The sequence below is a fragment of the Hoplias malabaricus genome, chromosome 3 (assembly GCF_029633855.1).
Source record: "Hoplias malabaricus isolate fHopMal1 chromosome 3, fHopMal1.hap1, whole genome shotgun sequence".
Lineage (NCBI taxonomy): Eukaryota > Metazoa > Chordata > Actinopteri > Characiformes > Erythrinidae > Hoplias > Hoplias malabaricus.
The window spans coordinates 27551743-27575596 of NC_089802.1; the positions used below are offsets into that span (position 1 = coordinate 27551743).

Sequence of the window (23854 nt, forward strand, 5' to 3'; positions counted from 1 at the left end):
TATAAATTTAGCCGGATTCCTTTGAAGTGCTCAAATGTGGGCCACTGCTGCCAGAGCTGGCAACCTGCATGGTATCCAGAATTGGCCCAAATATTAAAAATGCTCATTTGGCCACACATGTCAAAACAGATCAGGCCCACGTTTGATGAAGATATGGTTGTGCTGGCTTTGGCAAACTGTATTTGAGCTAGAAGTGACAGCTAGCTTACGTTCCCCTCATGATGAACACTGGAGTAGTGTGTTGCAAGTGGGCCATGAGGTTTGATTCTAAACTAAGACCCAGAGACCCGGAACCCTGGAGCAGTGGCAAGGACGCTAACATTGTCATCACCATAATACATTTAATTATTTCAAATTCGCTTTAATTGTAAATTTAAGTTGTAATTACGATCAAATTAGCCATATATAAAAACACTACTGCCTATGGGCGAGGCTAGTTTTATACTACGGTCATTTGCTTTGCTTATAAGGCAATGCTAGTTTTGTAGACGGAATACATTTCTGCTGGACTACATTTCCCATAATGCCTATGCACCCATTTTCCTGGATACATGTCAACTGTCAGAAGAAACAAGAGTGTAACTGCAAAACAACAGCACAAACAGATGGATATCGGTGATAAAGAGTAAGGTTTTTATATTTCTTACAGTTCCTGTGTGTTACTGTTAAACCAAGCACGACTTTAACCTTATAAAAAGCGGCTGAAACTTCCTAGAAGCCCAATAACAACTTACTGTTTAAGCCTAATGTTTATTCGCGTTTTAAAAATATCCGTGACTTTTGTATCTGCGTTAGAAACGGAGGGAAATAATTGGAAACGTCTTTTAATGTTGTACAATTATTGGCCAAAATAGTAAGATAAAAACAACTGGGGTCGGTTTCGTTTACAGAGATGAAGTGTTGGAATTTTCTATTCCACCTTAAATTGTACAGCAGTAACGTTCTGGCGCCAGGAGCCACAATGGAACTGCTGCACCATTTAAGGTGGAACGCAAAATTGAAATCGGACCTTTTAGCATGTAGTTTAAATCTTCTGCTGCTCTTTAATTATAAGATTACATAGAGAAACTAAAGCTAAATACGTGTTGTCTAAGTAGAGTTTATTCCCTCTTTTGTTATTACAATAGTTTTTTAGCTGTATTTTGTGGTCAGTTTTCTTGGTTTAAAAATAAACCAATTATCAGATCATTAAATGATGTTCATTAAATTCATTCAGTTCATTAAATTGTTTTGTGGGCTCCGGTTCGACTGGTCTATTTGAGTTCTTCTTTTGTGGCTATTGCCTTTTCTAAGCTGGATGCTTCTTGACAGCTAAGTGGATGGGGACGTCTGAATATGAACACTAACTCTAACCCTAACCTGGACTATTAACCTATGTTCACTCCCTCACTCATTCGTTCACTTGTAATCTTCTGCAATGGCTTTCAAGAGACCACTGAAATCATTGGGCACAAGGCAGGAACTCATCCTGGATGGGGCACCACACACTCACCTAGTCATTACCCATGCTGTTCTGTAAACGATAAGATATACTGATATGCTATGAACTAAATGTAAACACATGTGTCAAATTTAGAGTCATGTTCTGGTTGCTGTGCCCTAGTACCTTTTATGTAGTGTAAAACCATCTCGAAACCATCTTAAAAATGACCCATTGTATGTCCTGCAATCAATGATGATTGCATTTACATCAGAGATAGCAGAATTTCAACGAATCTGTATCACACTGCAAATGCTCTCTCTCTCTCTCTCTCTCTCTCTCTCTCTCTCTTTCTCTTGCTCTCTCTCTCTCTTTCTCTCTCTCTCCCCCGTCTCCCCCTCCTTTACATTCCTGCAGCTCTGTAAGGGAGTGAGACAGGGAGTGCGCTCCAGTGATGGAGGACTTCAGGAGGACATACCTGAGACTGTGTAAAGATACCAGGTTCGAGCCTCAGGAGTCAGTTCTAGCCCAACTCCAAGAGAACCGAGCTGTAGCAGGCGGAGCCAGGCTATATCTGAGTGGACAGAGCCTGGGGGTGGAGTCCTGCTCTGTTTTGGGTCGGACGCTTCAGAAGGACACGCTCTTCACCGAGATTAGTCTCAGTGACTGCATGCTCAGCGAGGAAGGTGAGTGGACAGAGAAGTAAGTGGGGGTGGCGTGTTAGTGTGTGGAGTACCAGCTTTTAAAACCATTATATTCACAGGAGAGAGTCTGATTTCTCTGCTTTTTATACTCATGTACTCTCCGGATGTGTCTTTTACAGGAGCCAAGCTTTTCCTGAATGGGCTGTGTTCTAATACCACAGTGAAAGTGCTGGACTTTAAGGTCAGATTATATGCTAGTTATTTAGTCTTTTTTATTTCTTTTGAATGTGCCTCTGATGTAAATGATATAAAAATATTCAGCATAATGCTAAAAACTAAAACTGAAATTTTATTAAAAGCGCTGGGGAAAAGTGTAATGTTCCAAAATGTTGGAAGAGCCGTGAACGTGGCACACTTTGTATTGAATACAGTGTCAGAACAGATGTCTTTGATATTAGGGAAACAACTTAAGAGGAGCAGGAGCGGAGGCTTTGGGGAAACTGCTGATGAGGAGCAAGACATTGCGAAGGTAAATACTCACTTATGTCTGGAACAGGAAAAAAAATACAGCTATTCCTCATTTCTGGTGAATGGTCACACTTCATGTGTAATATCATTTGTATGACTTTTTTTTAGCGCCTACATTTTACAGCTGCTTTGATCTTATTTACAGACTTGTTTTGGAGTGGAATGCTCTCGGTATGTGGGAAGAGGGGTTTTCAATTTTCTGTGAGGGTCTCGCATCCAGCCCTTGCCTCATTCAGCTGGACCTGCGCAACAATCAGATCAACCACCAGGGGGCGGCAGAGCTTGGCTCAGCTTTAAAAAGGAACTCCGTCCTCCAAGAGTTCGGTGAGTGTTGGTGTAGGCATTGTTCACACTGCAGGGCAAATCGGATTTGTTTCTTAGATTTGGTTTTTAGACCGAGGGTTCACACAAGTCCAATCTGACCAAGCCACCCACAAATGTCAGATTCTTACATATCACCACGTATGTAGTTGATCAGCCAAAACATGTTTGGTGTCTGATGTTTGCGCCATAAGTTTTGTTTGGGTTGCCAGATATTCTGTGTAAATATCTGTTGCATGTGTGTGTGTGTGTGTGTGTGTGTATGAAACAGATCTAAGATGGAACAACATCGGCTTGCTTGGTGGCCGTTCTTTACTGGATGCTCTGCAGCAGAACCGCACACTTCTCCAGCTCGAGTTGGCCGGCAACAACATCCCCAGCGACATCCTCCGAGCCATTGGTCAGAACCAGTACCGGCAGCTCTCAGTTTGATGAATATATTAAGTGTACAAATAAGAAAATAATTGTTTTTGTGTAATGAATAATTGTACTTCAAAATTCAAACTCAAATTTATTGTCTGTAAGTGCTTATCCAGTCAGGGCAGCAGTGGGTCCAGAGCCTACCCAGAATCACGCAAGGCAGGAACACACCCTGGAGGAGACACCAGTGACACATACTCACACATTCACTCACACACTCACACCTACGGAGTCGCAAATCCACCTACAAACTTGTGTTTTTGGAGCGTGGGAGGAAACCGGAGCACCCGGAGCAAACCCACACAGACAGAGGGAGAACACACCACACTCCTCACAGTCACCCGGAGGAAACCCACACAGACACAGGAAGAACACACCACACTCCTCACAGACAGTCACCCGGAGGAAACCCACGCAGACACAGGGAGAACACATCACACTCCTGGAGCACCCTGGAGCTGTGACTGAGTCACTACCTGCTGCTCCACCGTGACGCCCTAAAACTTATTTGTACACTTAATATTTTGGCAGCCCTTGGTATTGACTGTACAAGCTACACATCACTTTGAACCCTTTTCTCTTCAGAGCAGTGCACAGAGCACAACGCAGACCGTCAGTCCACTCTGAGAGAGAGCCGCTCCAGAACACAGGTCCTGAGCAAAGAGATCCAGATACTGAAGGAGGAGAAGGGCCGGCAGGTCAGTGCTGCTCTGAGCTTCTCTTTCTTTTGGTTTGCTGTTCTCCTGTTTCATCGACATCATTAACACTGTTTTTGACGGCTCTGTTCAGTTTCTGAGTCTGATGGAGACCATTGATAAACAGAGGGATGAGATGGGGAGAAGCAGCAGGTCAGAGTTCTTGGTCTTTAAATTATACATATCACTTCATTACAGAGCTATTCACACTGTGGGTTTGGGAATTGCAGGAGTGTGGAGAATGGTATAGGACCCTATTATAATAATAATGCACACTAAAATCTTGGACTAATGGGGTGATTTGAACTGATTTTATACTGACAATGCCGTTTAATTCCTGTGTGGTATTTATTTTCAGTTATAGGATACATTTAATTTAGTTTCCAAAATGCATTCAATCAAGGCTTTGTAATTTATGTCTTCAGATTGTTTTTAAAGTACTGTTTAAAATGCATAGAAGTGACATATGTACTAGTGTGTATTTCTGTGATAATCACTGGTTTACACCCATTTTTGTGTGTTTTATTTTTTCAGAAACACATCAGTGCGCCTGGGGCAGCTACAAGAAGCCCTGAATGAACGGAAATCAGCTGTGAACTCTCTCACAGCCAAGTAAGCAGCACACAGACTTTAACAGTGTCAGGACCCTTGTGTTTTGATGTTTTGTAAATGGCTGTAAATTCAGGTTCAATGGAGGTTATCTCGAGGTCTGGTTTTATACTGGCTACAGCAGCGGTTGGGTTAGTATAGTGGGTAGCACTACCGCCTTCCACATTTACATTTACATTTATGCATTTGGCAGACGCTTTTATCCAAAGCGACTTACAAAAGAGGATCTAACATTCAAACTACAGAACAATTTATACAAAAGACCTTACATTAAGTGCAATATGCCAGGAAGTAATAAGTGCATTAAAGAAAGACATTCAGTGCAATAGATACTCTCGGAAGAGCCGGGCCTTCAAGGATTTCTTGAATGCGGAGAGGGTTTCTGTTGCTCTGATAGTGCTTGGAAGCTCGTTCCACCAGCGTGGTACCAGAGATGAGAATAGCCTCGACTGACCTGTATGGGGGGTTGGTCGTGTTAGTTGGTGCTCCTTTGAGGAACGGAGAGAGCGGGCGCTAACGTATGGTTTTAAGAGTCTATGGAGGTAGATGGGAGCAGAACCAGTGAATACTCTGAAGGCCATCATTAGTGATTTAAATTTGATGCAAGCAGCTAAGGGTAGCCAATGCAGCTCAACTAATAGGGGCGTGACATGTGCTCTTTAAGGCTGGTTGAAAACCAGGCATGCTGCAGCATTCTGGATCATCTGTAGCGGTCTCACAGCACAGGCCGGAAGACCTGTCAGGAGGGCGTTGCAATAATCTAGACGGGAGATTACTAACATCTGAACAAGGAGCTGTGTTGCATGTTGAATTAGGTATGGCCTAATTTCTCCCACCAAGGTTGTTTCTTACAACCTTGGTGGGAGCCACTGATAGGGACTCTAGCTTGATGCTGATGTTGTGGAGAATAGCTTGCTTGGCTGGGAGGACCAGTAGTTCAGTTTTGGATAAATTCAATTGGAGGTGATGTTTCTTCATCCATGTAGATATGTCAGAGAGACAGTCAGACAGCCTTCCACACTGCAGACAGGGGTTTAGTTCTCAGCTTTGGTAGGAACACCACATTACACCCACAAGACTCTTTACACTGTAATTCACTCTGATGAAAAGAGTCCACCAAATGCCATAAATGTAGATGTTATAAATGTGCCTCTGTCCGGACAGGCTCCAGATGACCGAAGCTGCGCTGGCTCTGTCCGAGCAGAAGGTCAGTAACCTGGGGGACATGCTGACCAGAGTCAAGCTGGAGAAAACTGAGATGATGGACCTTCAGACCCGAGAAATGAAGAAGCAGCAAGAGGTGTCACATGTCATTCACAGCGATGATCTTCACGTGAAGCACCTTCCTGAAATGCCTCATACCTCACTCACACATTCACTCGAATTCACTCAGTCACATACAGTATATACTCACACACTCTCCCACTTACACATTACTCAGCTGCTCATTTTCACTCATTCATTCACTCTCTTACTCACAATCATTAATTCAATTGCTCACTCGCACATTTACTCACACAAATTCACTGACTTTATCACTCACATTTATTCACTCAGCGCACAATGATTCCAGGTAGGCTCTGGACCCACCGCGACCCTGAATTGGATAAGCGGTTACAGATAATGAATGAATGAATTTATTCACTCACTCACACATTCACACTTTTACTCTCATTCCCTCACATACTCACTCACTCACTCACTCACAAATATGCTGACTCATTCCCTCACATTTATTCACTCACTCACTCATGTTGAGTAGTGTTGTGCATTCTGATCCCTGGGTTTGTTTTTTAGGATGGTGTCCTGCGCGAGGGGAAACTTTTGAGGGAAGTGAACAGTCTTTCAGAGAAGAACCACCATCTCAAAATAAAGGTATATTATCAGTGGGGGGCGGTTTTTGGGGGCGCCATTCCACACAGCAGGATTTCTCTGTTTAGCCAGATAGCTTAAGCCTTAAGTCATCCTCAACTGAGGGCTCATTTCATCTGGCTAACCCATGAATCCAGCTTTGTGGAGCAGCGTCCAGGTGGTGTGTTTTTGGATCTGTTTTGCTGTTCCTGTTAACGCCTGTATCTCTGCGCTGCAGCTGGAGGAGAGTGAGCGGCGCTGCAAAGCTCAGCAAGACCAAATCTTTGAGCTGAAGCAAGAACTCACCAACTCCACAGCAGAACTAAAACTACGCTTGACTCAGGCTGAAGGTACCACCGTCTATCACACTCTCTCACACACAAACACACAGTATCTCTGTTGGATTGTTCTTACTGAGGTGCTTTCCCACTAGAGCGCTGGGACATGGAGAAACGAAGGTCCAAACAAGCTCTTGAAGACATGGACACTTTACGACAAAAAGAGGTACGTTCTTTTTAATGTCCAGTCAAAAACGTCCAAAAGCGGGACCTATAAGAACCGCGCAAACCCAAATTCAAGCCTCTCCAGTGCGAAAATAGAGCTGAGGGACATTTCTAATCGTGGATACTTTAGTCATCTTGTTATATTAGAAACCTGCTTTGTGGTATACTCCCGTCTCACTTCCAACTGCCCCATCATACAGACAGCACCTTGACGCTAAACTGGTTTTGAGTTAAATTAACCCGTGTTGTTTTATCTCCTGCTCAGGTCGATCACGTTAACAGGCACCTGGAGGAAAGCGAGAGAGCTCTGCAAGATCGTATCCTCAAATTGGAGGGGCAGCGGATCCAGCTGGAGGAGGTGAGGTCAAGCAAGAACGCCAAGCTTTAGGGATTCTGAGCTGTGAGGGAAGTGTATTGTTGTGAGCCACCTGTGATTTCTTTGTTAGGAGCTGAGCAGATTAAAGGCAGCTATGGTGAGCGAGAGAGCACAGGCGGAAGAAGAGCTGGGGAAGGTGCGGACACAAGTTCGTCTGGAAGAGGTATGGAGCTCTGTGTTACAGTAAACGGGCAGCAGTGTTCTCCCGCTGTGTGAACAGCCCTGTTCAGAACACCCGCTTTCAGCACCTATTCCTTTAAATGATAATGAGCCGCTCGCTGTTCACCCCGACCCCGAGCGCACAGCAGTGAGGAGCAGAAGCTCTGGTTTTTAGCCATTTTTACTCAGTGTTCTTATTTCTCCGCGCTCATTTAGTCTGTTCTGCTGCGTTTAACCTCGTCTTTGCACTCTCGCATAAACACGGGTCCAGCGCTGTGATTGGACAGACTCAGACGAGGGGGCAGGGCCATTCTAAAGTCTCTGCACTTGACGTCAGAATCAGAATGACTTGTTTTATCCCGTGTTTTCTGACTTAGGCAGTGCACAGAAAACTGACTGGGGTCTTGTTTCACAGTGTGTGGGTTGGTGGCAGTCCAGATTCCAAAATGAATTCCACACTCAATGCAGAATTCGAGTCTGAACAGAGGAAATGGAACTGAGTACGAAGGAGATTTCTAAACTTCTGTGCAGCTCAGGGCCCTGGGCGAGCTTTTTAAACTAAACGTTTATGTGGTACATCAAGTTTTACTGAAGAGAGCCAGGAAAGTTTGGTTTTCCACGGTATATCCTCAGTAAACCCTGACACTCCTGTGGAGCTCTGAACTTTACTGATGTGGTCATAATCTCTAGATCAGATTGAGTTAGTTTATGACCTCATGTGCTCGTGTCTCGATCCCTGCAGCAGCAGCACCTGAGCAGTTTGGAGGAGAAGCTGCGAAGCGCGCGTCAGAGTCGAGACGAGGCTCAGAGCCACTGCACTCAGCAGAAACAGACCATCGCTGAGCTGCACGCTCGCATTGGACATCAGAGCATCGAGATGGACTCTCTGCGCCGCAGGATAGACGAGCTCCAACAGGTGGTGACACACACACACACCTGTGGACAGTCTCACACATTTTCTCTCATCCTTTTTCTCTTTTTTCTCTTGTCCTGTCCCTTTCCATCTGTCTGTGTGTATACTATGTCTCTCTGTGTCTCTATGCCTCTCTCTCTCTCTCTATGCCTCTCTCTCTGTGCACACAGTAACTGACATAAAAGGCTTTAGTGTGTAATTATAGGTATCATGTAAAACCGCAGTCAAAGCTATCATTTCCAGTAGAAAGATGTCGTTCTGCTCTTCCACTGTGTTTTTATTTTAGGACCTCGGAGGGAAGGAGCAGGAGAAGATGGCCGAGGTGTCCCGGGTCAGGGTGGAGCTCCAGGAACAGATTGGTCATCTCCAGGCCGAGAGGACGGCCCAGAGTGGGCTCAGGGAGAAGATCTCAGCTCTGGAGAGAGAAATGAAGGGTAAATTCAAACAGATACATCATCAGTGTATTTTTTTTTATTTATTTTTTTATTACTTATATTAAAAATGGCTCGTTTTAAAACACTCCTGTTTTACACCTTTAAGTATGTGGTATCAGACAGCTTCAACCCACATGTACCCAAGGCTTCTACCTATATTTCTTTACCATTTGAATGGTCTTTGTGTGTGTTTTTGTGGAGCAGCTCTTGGCACATCCCAACGGGAGGCTCTGCTGGATAAGGAGAGTGAGATTGCATCTCTGCTGGAGCGTCTGCGCATGAAAGAGGGCGAGATTCAGCGCATGCGTGACGACGAGGCACAGAGAGCCACTTACCTCCAGAACGCAATCCTCACCTACGTCCAAGGCTCACCACTGGGACATTACAGCCCCAAGAAGTGACGCTCCCTGGGTCCAATCATGAGCTTCATCTAACCTCATCTGGACAGGGACTGATCTGATCTTAAATGTTCCCAGCTGGTTTTGAAGATGATTTCTGTGTGAATTTGTATATTTTGTAACTTGTCTTTTACAGAATTGCCTTTCGTTGCTGTCATAACCAAAATCTGTATCTGAAATGCGGAGGAATTCTCTCCAGTGGTGATGAATGGAACCAGACATTTCTGTGTCTACAGCACACATCCAACACTTTACTTCCTCTCCACTTCCTGCAGTAACATCCAACATTTATAGAGAATTATATGGAGTGGTGATGGTTATACATAACAGTGCACGTCTGAATTCATTGTCTACTGAACACCCCTCTGCACCAGGACTGGGTTTAAACACCACCCCCTTCTCCAAACTACAGTCAGACACCATCCCTGTGTCCCCCACCGTATTCTGTCCTCACTTTCTGTGAGAGGCTTTTAGAGGAGGATGTCTGCTTCCATTCACCTCCAATGTCCACTGCTAAGACTCTACAATTTTCTCAAGAGCATCAACACTCTCCGTCATGTCTACATCTCAGTTATTAATGAAGACACTTCAGAACATTTGTGGAAACATTGTTTAATTACCTAGTCTATTTTTAAAAGTGTTTTGGTCCATTTCTATTGGCCAGGTCATCAGAAAATGGCCACACATTGTAAAAAGCAGCTGGTGTTTCTGAAAAACAGTTTGGTCATGACAGCAACGGGGATCGTACGTATGTGGGGTTTGTGTGTTTTTTGTTTAATTAATAAATTATATTTTTTCAAGTTTGACTGTTTAAACCTCTTCACAGAAACCAGCTGAAATCTCAGGAGAACTCAACTCAAGCGAGACTTCATCACAGCAAGTGCAGATCTGATCTGTATTTTTGTCAGAACGGGGAGAAATGATGAAGTTTGTGGACCGTGTGTTATCTGCTGGCAGAGCCGTGAGCCTGGCCAGGTTTTACTCTTTTATACTTGATTGTTTTAGTGTTTGTACTGTTTTTATACAATAAAATGTTTACAAAAAGAGAATGTGACAAGTGTTCTTAAAGACACAATGGGTAAAATGTGGTAGTTTCGGTCCTGGACTCTAAATTTGCAGAGTGTGTGTGAAGCCCTGTTCAGAATGAGTTCCTGCATGACACCCTGTGATTCCAGAAAAACTCACCTTGATCAGGGGAAGTAGTTACAGGCAAAAAATAATTTGCTTGGCGGAGCTTTTAAAGGAGGGTGTCTGATTCTCTTCACTACCACTGTCAACAACTCTGAATGAGCATTTAATATCAAAGCCCCAGTATATTAAACCACTTAACTATGGTATTAGTACAAACGTAAAAGCATGAACCTTCCTATCTGAGGCTGGATTTCAAGCTGAAGAAAAATGAATGTGCCGGATTTCATCGTCGCTGTAACCTAACAGTGAAGATACTGGCCCTTTAACGGCACTCGGCTTTTTACGGAGGTTTCCGTAGAAGGCTCCGATTCGGCCGAGAACTGTGTGTGTGTTTGCATCTCCATCGCAAACCTGAGATTAATACAAGGCACATTTAACTCGGAAGCTGCAGCGCCTCGTCTACAAATGCAAGCAATCAAATGTGTGGTGGTCGGAGACGGGTGAGTGACTATGATTCATTAAAGAGAGAGAGAGAGGCGGTGTTATTAGACATGGAATGAATTACTTGGAATGTATATGGACTGTCGCGGCTGTCAGTTGTGAATAATCACGAGGCTGAAGCCTAGAATATCCATTCCACCTTAAATGCTGCATTTTTACCTTCAGCGTCGTTTAAAGAGGAAAGAAAAAGTCGAAAAGACCCTAACGTTAGGAGGAGGGGAGACTGAATCGTCGAGGGGTGCCCCGATACTGAACCATTACCGGACCGGTCTAGATCCTGAATAATCATTACTGAATTATTCATATACATTTGTCAACATTAAAACACTGATAACGACGTATTGACACACACACACACGCTAAACAAAAAATGCTTATACATTTTCAATACTGAATTATGGAAACTGAAATGAAATTGAAATATTTATACTGAACTATCAGAACTGAATACTGACACAAATATATACTGAAATATCAATAGAACATATTAATACATATATTGAGTGGAGCAGCAGGTGGTGTCTCTGTCACAGCTCCAGGTCCCGCTCCGGGTGACTGTCTGTGAGGAGTGTGGTGTGTTCTCCCTGTGTCTGCGTGGGTTTCCTCCGGGTGACTGTCTGTGAGGAGTGTGGTGTCTTCTCCCTGTGTCTGCGTGGGTTTCCTCCGGGTGACTGTCTGTGAGGAGTGTGGTGTCTTCTCCCTGTGTCTGCGTGGGTTTCCTCCGGGTGACTGTCTGTGAGGAGTGTGGTGTCTTCTCCCTGTGTCTGCGTGGGTTTCCTCCGGGTGACTGTCTGTGAGGAGTGTGGTGTGTTCTCCCTGTGTCTGCGTGGGTTTCCTCCGGGTGACTGTCTGTGAGGAGTGTGGTGTCTTCTCCCTGTGTCTGCGTGGGTTTCCTCCGGGTGACTGTCTGTGAGGAGTGTGGTGTCTTCTCCCTGTGTCTGCGTGGGTTTCCTCCGGGTGACTGTCTGTGAGGAGTGTGGTGTCTTCTCCCTGTGTCTGCGTGGGTTTCCTCCGGGTGACTGTCTGTGAGGAGTGTGGTGTCTTCTCCCTGTGTCTGCGTGGGTTTCCTCCGGGTGACTGTCTGTGAGGAGTGTGGTGTCTTCTCCCTGTGTCTGCGTGGGTTTCCTCCGGGTGACTGTCTGTGAGGAGTGTGGTGTCTTCTCCCTGTGTCTGCGTGGGTTTCCTCCGGGTGACTGTCTGTGAGGAGTGTGGTGTGTTCTCCCTGTGTCTGCGTGGGTTTCCTCCGGGTGACTGTCTGTGAGGAGTGTGGTGTGTTCTCCCTATGTCTGCGTGGGTTTCCTCCGGGTGACTGTCTGTGAGGAGTGTGGTGTCTTCTCCCTGTGTCTGCGTGGGTTTCCTCCGGGTGACTGTCTGTGAGGAGTGTGGTGTCTTCTCCCTGTGTCTGCGTGGGTTTCCTCCGGGTGACTGTCTGTGAGGAGTGTGGTGTGTTCTCCCTGTGTCTGCGTGGGTTTCCTCCGGGTGACTGTCTGTGAGGAGTGTGGTGTCTTCTCCCTGTGTCTGCGTGGGTTTCCTCCGGGTGACTGTCTGTGAGGAGTGTGGTGTCTTCTCCCTGTGTCTGCGTGGGTTTCCTCCGGGTGACTGTCTGTGAGGAGTGTGGTGTGTTCTCCCTATGTCTGCGTGGGTTTCCTCCGGGTGACTGTCTGTGAGGAGTGTGGTGTCTTCTCCCTGTGTCTGCGTGGGTTTCCTCCGGGTGACTGTCTGTGAGGAGTGTGGTGTCTTCTCCCTGTGTCTGCGTGGGTTTCCTCCGGGTGACTGTCTGTGAGGAGTGTGGTGTGTTCTCCCTGTGTCTGCGTGGGTTTCCTCCGGGTGACTGTCTGTGAGGAGTGTGGTGTCTTCTCCCTGTGTCTGCGTGGGTTTCCTCCGGGTGACTGTCTGTGAGGAGTGTGGTGTCTTCTCCCTGTGTCTGCGTGGGTTTCCTCCGGGTGACTGTCTGTGAGGAGTGTGGTGTCTTCTCCCTGTGTCTGCGTGGGTTTCCTCCGGGTGACTGTCTGTGAGGAGTGTGGTGTCTTCTCCCTGTGTCTGCGTGGGTTTCCTCCGGGTGACTGTCTGTGAGGAGTGTGGTGTCTTCTCCCTGTGTCTGCGTGGGTTTCCTCCGGGTGACTGTCTGTGAGGAGTGTGGTGTCTTCTCCCTGTGTCTGCGTGGGTTTCCTCCGGGTGACTGTCTGTGAGGAGTGTGGTGTCTTCTCCCTGTGTCTGCGTGGGTTTCCTCCGGGTGACTGTCTGTGAGGAGTGTGGTGTGTTCTCCCTATGTCTGCGTGGGTTTCCTCCGGGTGACTGTCTGTGAGGAGTGTGGTGTCTTCTCCCTGTGTCTGCGTGGGTTTCCTCCGGGTGACTGTCTGTGAGGAGTGTGGTGTGTTCTCCCTGTGTCTGCGTGGGTTTCCTCCGGGTGACTGTCTGTGAGGAGTGTGGTGTCTTCTCCCTGTGTCTGCGTGGGTTTCCTCCGGGTGACTGTCTGTGAGGAGTGTGGTGTCTTCTCCCTGTGTCTGCGTGGGTTTCCTCCGGGTGACTGTCTGTGAGGAGTGTGGTGTGTTCTCCCTGTGTCTGCGTGGGTTTCCTCCGGGTGACTGTCTGTGAGGAGTGTGGTGTCTTCTCCCTGTGTCTGCGTGGGTTTCCTCCGGGTGACTGTCTGTGAGGAGTGTGGTGTGTTCTCCCTGTGTCTGCGTGGGTTTCCTCCGGGTGACTGTCTGTGAGGAGTGTGGTGTCTTCTCCCTGTGTCTGCGTGGGTTTCCTCCGGGTGACTGTCTGTGAAGAGTGTGGTGTGTTCTCCCTGTGTCTGCGTGGGTTTCCTCCGGGTGACTGTCTGTGAGGAGTGTGGTGTCTTCTCCCTGTGTCTGCGTGGGTTTCCTCCGGGTGACTGTCTGTGAGGAGTGTGGTGTGTTCTCCCTGTGTCTGCGTGGGTTTCCTCCGGGTGATTGTCTGTGAGGAGTGTGGTGTGTTCTCCCTGTGTCTGCGTGGGTTTCCTCCGGGTGACTGTCTCTGAGGAGTGTGGTGTGTTCTCCCTGTGTCTGCGTGGGTTTCCTCCGGGTGATTGTCTGTGAGGAGTGTGGTGTGTTCTCCCTGTGTCTGCGTGGGTTTCCTCCGGGTGACTGTCTGTGAGGAGTGTGGTGTCTTCTCCCTGTGTCTGCGTGGGTTTCCTCCGGGTGACTGTCTGTGAGGAGTGTGGTGTCTTCTCCCTGTGTCTGCGTGGGTTTCCTCCGGGTGACTGTCTGTGAGGAGTGTGGTGTCTTCTCCCTGTGTCTGCGTGGGTTTCCTCCGGGTGACTGTCTGTGAGGAGTGTGGTGTCTTCTCCCTGTGTCTGCGTGGGTTTCCTCCGGGTGACTGTCTGTGAGGAGTGTGGTGTGTTCTCCCTGTGTCTGCGTGGGTTTCCTCCGGGTGACTGTCTGTGAGGAGTGTGGTGTGTTCTCCCTGTGTCTGCGTGGGTTTCCTCCGGGTGACTGTCTGTGAGGAGTGTGGTGTCTTCTCCCTGTGTCTGCGTGGGTTTCCTCCGGGTGACTGTCTGTGAGGAGTGTGGTGTGTTCTCCCTGTGTCTGCGTGGGTTTCCTCCGGGTGACTGTCTGTGAGGAGTGTGGTGTCTTCTCCCTGTGTCTGCGTGGGTTTCCTCCGGGTGACTGTCTCTGAGGAGTGTGGTGTGTTCTCCCTGTGTCTGCGTGGGTTTCCTCTGGGTGACTGTCTGTGAGGAGTGTGGTGTGTTTTCTCTGTGTCTGCAGGGGTTTCCTCCAGTTTCCTCCCACGCTCCAAAAACACACTTGGTAGGTGGATTGGAGACTCAAAAGTGCCCGTAGGTGTGAGTGAATGTATGAGTGTGTGTTGCCCGTGAAGGACTGGCGCCCCTTACAGGGTGTGTTCCCACCTTGCGCACAGTGATTCCAGGGTAAAACCCACCGCCGCCCTGAACTGGATAAGGGTCACAGATAATGAACGAATGAATATTAAAAGGCAATATTATATTTAGGGCGGCACGGTGGCGCAGCAGGGAGTGTTGCAGTCACACAGCTCCAGGGGCCTGGAGGTTGTGGGTTCGATTCCCGCTCCGGGTGACTGTCTGTGAGGAGTGTGGTGTGTTCTCCCTGTGTCTGCGTGGGTTTCCTCCGGGTGACTGTCTGTGAGGAGTGTGGTGTCTTCTCCCTGTGTCTGCGTGGGTTTCCTCCGGGTGACTGTCTGTGAGGAGTGTGGTGTGTTCTCCCTGTGTCTGCGTGGGTTTCCTCCGGGTGACTGTCTGTGAGGAGTGTGGTGTCTTCTCCCTGTGTCTGCGTGGGTTTCCTCCGGGTGACTGTCTGTGAGGAGTGTGGTGTGTTCTCCCTGTGTCTGCGTGGGTTTCCTCCGGGTGATTGTCTGTGAGGAGTGTGGTGTGTTCTCCCTGTGTCTGCGTGGGTTTCCTCCGGGTGACTGTCTCTGAGGAGTGTGGTGTGTTCTCCCTGTGTCTGCGTGGGTTTCCTCCGGGTGATTGTCTGTGAGGAGTGTGGTGTGTTCTCCCTGTGTCTGCGTGGGTTTCCTCCGGGTGACTGTCTGTGAGGAGTGTGGTGTGTTCTCCCTGTGTCTGCGTGGGTTTCCTCCGGGTGACTGTCTGTGAGGAGTGTGGTGTGTTCTCCCTGTGTCTGCGTGGGTTTCCTCCGGGTGACTGTCTGTGAGGAGTGTGGTGTCTTCTCCCTGTGTCTGCGTGGGTTTCCTCCGGGTGACTGTCTGTGAGGAGTGTGGTGTGTTCTCCCTGTGTCTGCGTGGGTTTCCTCCGGGTGACTGTCTGTGAGGAGTGTGGTGTGTTCTCCCTGTGTCTGCGTGGGTTTCCTCCGGGTGACTGTCTGTGAGGAGTGTGGTGTGTTCTCCCTGTGTCTGCGTGGGTTTCCTCCGGGTGACTGTCTGTGAGGAGTGTGGTGTCTTCTCCCTGTGTCTGCGTGGGTTTCCTCCGGGTGACTGTCTGTGAGGAGTGTGGTGTGTTCTCCCTGTGTCTGCGTGGGTTTCCTCCGGGTGACTGTCTGTGAGGAGTGTGGTGTCTTCTCCCTGTGTCTGCGTGGGTTTCCTCCGGGTGACTGTCTCTGAGGAGTGTGGTGTGTTCTCCCTGTGTCTGCGTGGGTTTCCTCTGGGTGACTGTCTGTGAGGAGTGTGGTGTGTTTTCTCTGTGTCTGCAGGGGTTTCCTCCAGTTTCCTCCCACGCTCCAAAAACACACTTGGTAGGTGGATTGGAGACTCAAAAGTGCCCGTAGGTGTGAGTGAATGTATGAGTGTGTGTTGCCCGTGAAGGACTGGCGCCCCTTACAGGGTGTGTTCCCACCTTGCGCACAGTGATTCCAGGGTAAAACCCACCGCCGCCCTGAACTGGATAAGGGTCACAGATAATGAACGAATGAATATTAAAAGGCAATATTATATTTAGGGCGGCACGGTGGCGCAGCAGGGAGTGTTGCAGTCACACAGCTCCAGGGGCCTGGAGGTTGTGGGTTCGATTCCCGCTCCGGGTGACTGTCTGTGAGGAGTTGGTGTGTTCTCCCCGTGTCCGCGTGGGTTTCCTCCGGGTGCTCCGGTTTCCTCCCACAGTCCAAAAACACACGTTGCAGGTGGATTGGCGACTCGAAAGTGTCCGTAGGTGTGAGTGTGTGAGTGAATGTGTGTGTGTCTGTGTTGCCCTGTGAAGGACTGGTGTCCCCTCCAGGGTGTATTCCCGCCTTGCGCCCAATGATTCCAGGTAGGCTCTGGACCCCCCGCGACCCTAAATTGGATAAGCGGTTACAGATAATGGATGGATGGATGGATGGAATATTATATTTATTACTTTTTTAATTGATTAAGACGTCTGAAGCAGTGGGACTTCCTGTTGTTCCCCTCATGTTTATATATGAATCTCCAAGTCTACATCCTGTACGTTTTGTCCTGACATTGTCTTAGGTTTTTCTCACACATTTATCACTCCCTCCTCTGTAGGTCAGCGTGAAAGTGAGGGCCTTTATCTCTGGACTGTCCCTGTGATTCTGCTCAGTTCTCTGTAGCAAAAGGGACAGAGGGAAAGATGCCCTGGGCAGAGGGAATCTGGGACAGTCTCTCACGAACACTCACACACACACACATACACACACACACACACACACATACATATAACATTATATGTGTTTGTGACTACTATACTGTAACCATTATTGCATTTGTTATGCTGTGTTTTTTTTTTTTTTTTTGCAGTGTCTGACTATAGCCACTCGAAAACAGTATCACATAACACAAAATAATACACCATATTGTAACATCTTTAGTTTCTATGCAGCTGTAGAAGCAATGCGTACAAAGAAAACCAAGAAATAAGCTGAGATCACCATGCCCAATGCCAAACAGGGGCTAGAGGGGTATAAAGCTTCCAGGACTGGGCTGTGGAGCAGTGGAACTGTGTTCCCTGGAGTGATGGAGCAGCATCCAGTACCTTTGGCATGAGCTGGAGTGGTGTTAGTGAAACACAACTACCATCAAGAATCAGTACCCTGACCTCACTAACGCCGATGTGGCTGAATGCCACCAAATCCTCACAACAATCTTTCAACATCTAATGTAAACCTCCACAGAAGAGAAGACTCTTACTGCAGTGAGGAAGACATACACTTTTTTTTCATCTCTCTCTCTCTCTCTCTCTCTCTCTCTCTCTCTCTCTCTCTCTCTCTCTCTCTTTCTCTCTCTCTCTCAGGGCTGTGGGTAAGACCTGTCTCCTGATCAGCTACACCACCAATGCCTTCCCTGGCGAGTACATACCCACAGTGTGAGTACCCTTAGGCTAAAGCCTCCATCAGCCTCCATGTTTTTAACGGTCCCCCTTTTAAACTAATGCTCTCTCGCCCAGCTCTCCACACAAGCAGGACACACACACACACACACACACACACTGTATCCGCCCACAGTATTCCACAGAGATAGAGGTAGCTTTATTTAGATTTGCTGTACCGTAAGTCCTGACTGATATATCGGTTAGCTGATACTGTTGTCTGATATTGGGAAAGCAAGGTTTTATTTGTATGTGAGTAATATTTCCTAAAAAAATCCCTATTATTTCTCACTAAGGCATTATACCTTTACATTTACATTTATGCATTTGGCAGACGCTTTTATCCAAAGCAACTTACAAAAGTGGATCTAACACTGAATGCCTATACCTATGAATATTGTCAGTTGTTATATTTTATTCAAGAAAAAAAGTCTTCTGCACACAGTCTTCTGCAGCTTTTTCCTGATGGAGCTCAGAACGAACGCAGCACCCAATAAACTCTTCACACTGCTTCAGTTTTAAAGTGATTTTATTTGTTGAATTAAATCACATTTGTGATTTTTAATATGGCACAATGACAAAAGAGCAGGAGGATATTTGAAATGAATGTGTGAGTGTGTGTCACCCTGTGAAGGACTGACACCCCCACCAGAGCGTGTTCCCGCCTTGCGCCCAGTGATTCTGGGTAGGCTCCAGACCCACCGCCGCCCTGAACTGGATAAGGGTTACAGACAATGAATGAATTACTTAATTATTATGCTTCTTTTCGCTTCTGAAAAAAGCGAAATATCCACATTATTCCTTCAAACAATCTGCCGATGGAATAAAACACGGACAAATCTGGGAATACTCTTAATAATGAGGAATATGAGAGGAATGATTTTTGTAGTGAACAAACTTATTCCTTTAAAATTCAGGAATCTGACCTCAGGTCAAAGGAAAGGACGACTGATTAGCATGACCATGCCTTAACCAGGGAGACGCTCCATGGAGCTAATGAAGTATGTGCTGATCCTTATCCTCGCTCAGGTCCAAAAGCAGAGAGGAATTCTTATCAGTGACAGTGGAATGTGGAGACAGGGTTTTAAGGCTGATGCTCATCACAGAAATGAACAGCCATTGGTTTGTGGTCACTGATTTGAAATAAAGGTCAAATTTGGGAATGCGTAGGGTATTTTTCCAGCTATCAGTAAATTATAAACAATAGCAAATTCCAAGAGCACTCTCCACATACCGCTGCTTTAAAGCATGACCTAACGGGGGTGTCCTTTTATCCAGATTTGATAATTATTCTGCCAATGTGATGGTGGATGGGAAACCGGTCAATCTCGGCCTTTGGGACACGGCGGGACAAGAGGATTACGATCGCCTTCGTCCTCTTTCATATCCACAAACGGTAGGCTTTTATAATGTTTACAGGATAGTAATCATATAGAATTAAGGCTGCAATTTTAATATGTTTTATTGTGTATTTTTACAGGACGTGTTCTTAATATGCTTCTCCTTAGTGAGCCCTGCATCTTTTGAGAATGTTCGTGCCAAGGTTTGTTTGTATTATTATTTTTTAATATTATGATTATTTATCATTTTTACCAGTATTTTTCCAATATTTTCCGGATGCAAACGCTGCTAATTTGGATAATAATTAAGAAGCTACAAGAATTTACACTTAAGAAAAGTGTTTATAAAACACACTGGCCATCCATTGGTTTCCAGTCATTTTTTTAAATCGTCGCTGTCCAATGAAAAAAATGTATCTCCCAAAATAGTAATTTTACAGGAGCAGGAATTTAATTCTTAGTAATTTTGCAGCATTTCTACTGGTCCATTCATCTTCATATTTTTACACAGTGTGAAAAACAGCTGCTGTGTCCAAATGATGTAGTTTTTGTGTAATTTTAATTCCACAGAATGGAAATACATGTTTGTAATGGGACAGGGACTATAGATAGATAGATAGATAGATAGATAGATAGATAGATAGATATATATAGAATGAGCATACTTCATGAAGAGTTCCCAAATAGCAAATATGGCTGAGTTATGGCACTGGCAAGTGTTGTGTGGGATCAACGTGGACCAAATCTCATGAGCTGAGCTTTACTTGGGTTATGATACGTGTTGTGTGGGCCAGGCATGGGCTAAATGTCAACATAAGGTGGAGCTGAGGCTGAGTTGAGGCCACCATTCTCACCCTGAGTCCAGGTCATCATTCAAGGCCAAATTTAGGCCATAACAGAATTGCAGGGGAGCCACATATTCTATATTAATAATAGAGTTAGCATTTTACAGAGAGTTGTGCTAATGTAACATGTAGTATAGCCATGTAGTATTGTATATAACATGTAGTATAGTTATGCTTGAGGTAAATGCAGGCTAACTTCATAGAAACGTAACAAACTACATTTCATTACCTTAACAAATTACAGTTCTATGAATTTTATAAAGAGTTATGCTAACTTCATTAATAATGATTCTAGGTTTGTAGATATTTATCATTGTTCACAGACATGTAAACTCTGATAGCATACCTCAAAAATGCATTATGCTAACTTAACTGATCATTCTCATAGTTCAGAGAGACGTACGCTCAATTCAGAGAATTATTTAATAGAGAATTATCATAGTCCATATGATATGATAAATGTTAGAGAGTTAGCATAGAGAATTATACTGAGTTAGCATGTCACATTAACTGGGACTACAGTTTTTTGGCTATGTTTATAGCCTTAAACTTTGTGTCTATAAAAAACTGGACATTTAAATCCAGTGTTATGTCTTAATTCCTTCTTGTGTGAATTGTCCAGTGGTATCCAGAGGTGCGCCATCACTGTCCGAACACACCGATCATCTTGGTGGGCACTAAGCTGGACCTGCGCGATGATAAGGACACCATTGAGAGGCTGCGGGACAAGAAACTCTCCCCCATCACTTACCCTCAGGGCCTGGCCATGGCCCGAGAGATTGGTAAGACCTTTATAAGCTTTAATATGGTTTTATAAAGCATCATGAGCCTGAAATGGAATATGAGGAGCCACAATGCCAAGTGTTGGCTAGAGAAGTAAAAACCACTTGGTTCCTTAACCAACTTTTCATAGATTTTATTTTTCTGAGCAAATATGAAATATCTCCAAGCATGGCTTTAAAGGAACAGTCCAAAGAAACTCAGGTGCAGAAGATAAACCCTGAATGACATGAAATGACCTGCTGTGTGATATAGAAAGGCTGTAGCTGCTGGATATGTAGAGTAAATGCACTAATGTGCCGAGCCCTTCGAGACAGTGTGTTGTCATGTGTTTGAGCTTGTTGAGCAGAGCACAGAGGCTCATTGTCTGGAGTGCGAGAAAGATGCTTGGCAAAGTAAAAAGCCTCCACAGAAAGAGAGAGAGAGAGAGAGAGACAGAGAGAGACCCCTGTGTTGGAATACAGGGCTCCTTTGTGGTGCTTTAGAGCTCGCCAGAAACAATGAAAGCCTCACTTACACAAGACCACAGCCCCAGATAATTGTCTCTGGAGCTACAGCTCTCTAACTTCCCCATATTCAAGTCCAGATAAATGAATAATTTCCTATAATTATATATTTCCTGTGTTCCATTATACTGGTCTGCACTGTCCTTTGCTGTTCTTCTGTAGCCTGTACTCTCTGTTCTTTTAGGCATATTTAGGCCCAGTCGCATTTCTTATGTTACCCTGACCAACCCTACCCCTCATTTTTGAATAGCCCTTACTTGGAGTCAGATCACTGAGGGGTGAAGTGGTTAAAACCTCCCCCTAAAACCCTTCAAGACCCTAATATGTCACAAATATACACAAATATAATACACAAAAAAAAAAAAAAAACACAAATATAAAAGAGCAGTGCTTCATTCCCTGGCGACTAGCACTGTTCTGTACCAGCTCTGCAACAGTCTGCAGTGATATCAGAGGAGTTGCTGGACTTTAGTTACATTTAGGACCTCATTTACGGTGGAACTGGATTCTTACAGCTAACGGCCGCTCCTCGTGCTGTTTCCTGCTCGTTCTGAAGTAAAGGCTATAATCTACTGAAACTACATTAAACTCAGATAATACTCTGGGGATCATAGAGTTTAAAGATAAAATACTGACATCTGTGGGTTTCTTTGGTCGCTGTGCAGTGTTTCACCAGTGATTCACATGGCGTCATAACTCTCTGTCTCTTTTAGTAACAGATTTCAGAGTGTAACACTGAAGCAATCATTAATCCCATTACAGTTTGAGAGAAATATTCCCCTAATAATATGTTTGGCATCTGTTTTCCACTCTCCAGGTGCTGTGAAGTATCTGGAATGCTCAGCCCTGACCCAGCGAGGCCTGAAGACGGTTTTCGATGAAGCTATCCGTGCAGTTCTCTGCCCTCCACCTGTCAAGAAACGAGGAAAGAGGTGCAGCCTGCTTTGAACGCTGGGGAAAACTTTGGAGATGAAGTCGGCAGCGTCCTGCCTCCACTGCCCAACTCTACAGTTACTCTGAAGCAGCTTCCTGAGAGATTACACCACACGCTACATCCAAATCAGTCCGAGACAGGCCAGTTTCACAAGGTTTTTCCGTATGGAGAGTAATGGGTGTATGTGTATGTGAGTCTTTGGCATGGCTTGACCCAAGGGATGTTGTGATAGGTGGCTTTTGTATGTTTTCCCTTTCACGCTACGGCACAATGTCCTTTCCACTTTGTTTTCCAAGATGTTTTAATGGTAAATACTGTGTCTGTGTAGACATGCTGTATGAAGGTATATTTATAAAGGTAGTTTTGGCAGGAGATCTAAAGTACATCATGTGTAGGCTGTTGTAAAAAGCACATGTGACCATTCACAGTGTTAATGATACTGTCCCTTAACAAACTATGGGTTAATATGGTTCTAACGCTTGTAAACAACTAAAATATTGTATTCCTTTTACATACACTCTTAAAAATAAAGGTGCTATATAAGGTTCTTGGAGACAGAACATTGTGTGGTTCCCTCTAGACCCTTTCACTGGATGCTGCTTTGAATGACAATGTGTAGAACTCCAAGTAGTGTGAAATGTAATTATATTTTCAACACAAGAACCTTTAAAGCAACACTAGGTAGTATTTTTACTTTAAAAATACAGCTTCAAAATCATTGTGATGATACACTGAGCTGTAATAGGGAGAATAGGGCTTCTGTCGTTGCTACTGCAGGCTCAGCACTGCAGAAACAGCACTATGTAACTTTTAGAGGAGGGTAGGAATCTTACTACATAGTCGTAGTGTCAGAGTTGAGAAGATCCATTCTGTTAGCCCTTAGGTCGGCCAGCTGGAAAAAAGCCAATGCTATGGCTTTTAATTTCAATGTCATACTCGGAAGCCTTCCTTCCTCAAAAGTGTCTTTAGGTTCTAGGTCAAGCTTGGGGTTTCTCCTCCTCCACGTTGGAACACACTCTTTAGTTTGCATGTTGTGTGGGTTTGAGAGAGCGTTTGTTTTTATGGTCACTAGCAGTGTCTCTTACACTTTAAGTGCTTCTCACTCTAGAGGTGAGAAGTTATTTTTTCAACTGCTGAGACATTTCAGTGAATGAAAACAGTATTATGTAAATAGAGTTTTAGATGAGGAATGCATTCTTTAATAAATCTATCTGTCTTACTCGTCTGTTGACATTGTTGGTGTTTTTTCAGTAGAGAATTAAAGCAGCGATGGTATTAGGAAGCTATGGAAGTCAGGGAAATGCTAGGTTTTGCTGCAGTTATTAAATCAGTTATTTAACTGGCGATTACAAATGAGCTGACATTTCATGATCATGACATACCTACTGCCATTAATTAGACCTCGGAAGTCATTCTGTGAACAAACTGTGGCTCTGTTATCACTTTATAATTAGAGGATCTGGCAACATTTGGAGGAAGAAGGATAAAATGCCACTAACGTGAAGCACACACTCGTGTGCGAATGTGCGTCAGAAACTGCGCCCCCGTGTGGAGCAAATCCTAACCCTGAGTGAGTGAGTGAGTGAGTATGTGATTGTGAAGGAGTGAGTGAGTTGTAACGCCAGTCCTAGGCGTGGTTTCACATCTGAAACTGTACACAGGACAAAAAAACGTCCTTAGAATGTTTCTTTAACACAAGGGCAGGAGCATCCATTTTTCAAATAGGTTTTAATTTTTCCCTATTCCCCATCACTTTATATGGGCATGACATTGGCTACAGAACAACAATGTG

At 45.8% G+C, this 23854-nt stretch overlaps 2 protein-coding genes across 3 annotated transcripts; both read left to right on the forward strand.

Moving 5' to 3' along the window:
• Nucleotides 1-491: 491 nt before the first annotated feature.
• On the forward strand, nt 492-10291 carry lrrc45 (leucine rich repeat containing 45). The gene is made up of 18 exons (XM_066664519.1): nt 492-625; nt 1838-2106; nt 2244-2305; nt 2523-2593; nt 2738-2916; nt 3185-3313; nt 3919-4031; nt 4123-4181; nt 4563-4640; nt 5802-5937; nt 6435-6512; nt 6727-6838; nt 6922-6992; nt 7257-7349; nt 7438-7530; nt 8269-8442; nt 8726-8873; nt 9078-10291. Exons 2-18 carry the CDS (start codon nt 1875-1877, stop codon nt 9272-9274), a joined length of 2025 nt encoding a protein of 674 aa, XP_066520616.1. The 5' UTR covers nt 492-625; nt 1838-1874; the 3' UTR covers nt 9275-10291.
• Nucleotides 10292-10745: 454 nt separating this feature from the next.
• Nucleotides 10746-23244, forward strand: rac3b (Rac family small GTPase 3b). Of its 2 annotated transcripts, XM_066663292.1 has the most exons (7): nt 10746-10902; nt 17583-17654; nt 18936-19053; nt 19138-19200; nt 20465-20624; nt 20981-20987; nt 21946-23244. In XM_066663292.1, the coding sequence occupies exons 1-7, from the start codon at nt 10868-10870 to the stop codon at nt 22007-22009; spliced, it is 519 nt and encodes a 172-aa protein (XP_066519389.1). In that variant the 5' UTR covers nt 10746-10867; the 3' UTR covers nt 22010-23244. The 2 variants fall into 2 exon arrangements, with proteins under 2 accessions (XP_066519389.1, XP_066519388.1); XM_066663291.1 differs by lacking the exon at nt 20981-20987.
• Nucleotides 23245-23854: the final 610 nt, after the last annotated feature.

Coding starts and splice junctions, on each gene's coding strand:
- rac3b (XM_066663291.1), top strand. CDS start 10,868: ATGCAAGCAATCAAATGTGTGGTGGTCGGAGACGG. Junction 19,201..20,464: donor TTGAGAATGTTCGTGCCAAG/GTTTGTTTGTAT, acceptor TGAATTGTCCAG/TGGTATCCAGAGGTGCGCCA. Junction 20,625..21,945: donor GGCCATGGCCCGAGAGATTG/GTAAGACCTTTA, acceptor TCCACTCTCCAG/GTGCTGTGAAGTATCTGGAA.
- lrrc45 (XM_066664519.1), top strand. CDS start 1,875: ATGGAGGACTTCAGGAGGACATACCTGAGACTGTGTAAAGATACCAGG. Junction 6,839..6,921: donor ACGCTTGACTCAGGCTGAAG/GTACCACCGTCT, acceptor CTTTCCCACTAG/AGCGCTGGGACATGGAGAAA. Junction 8,443..8,725: donor GGATAGACGAGCTCCAACAG/GTGGTGACACAC, acceptor TTTTTATTTTAG/GACCTCGGAGGGAAGGAGCA.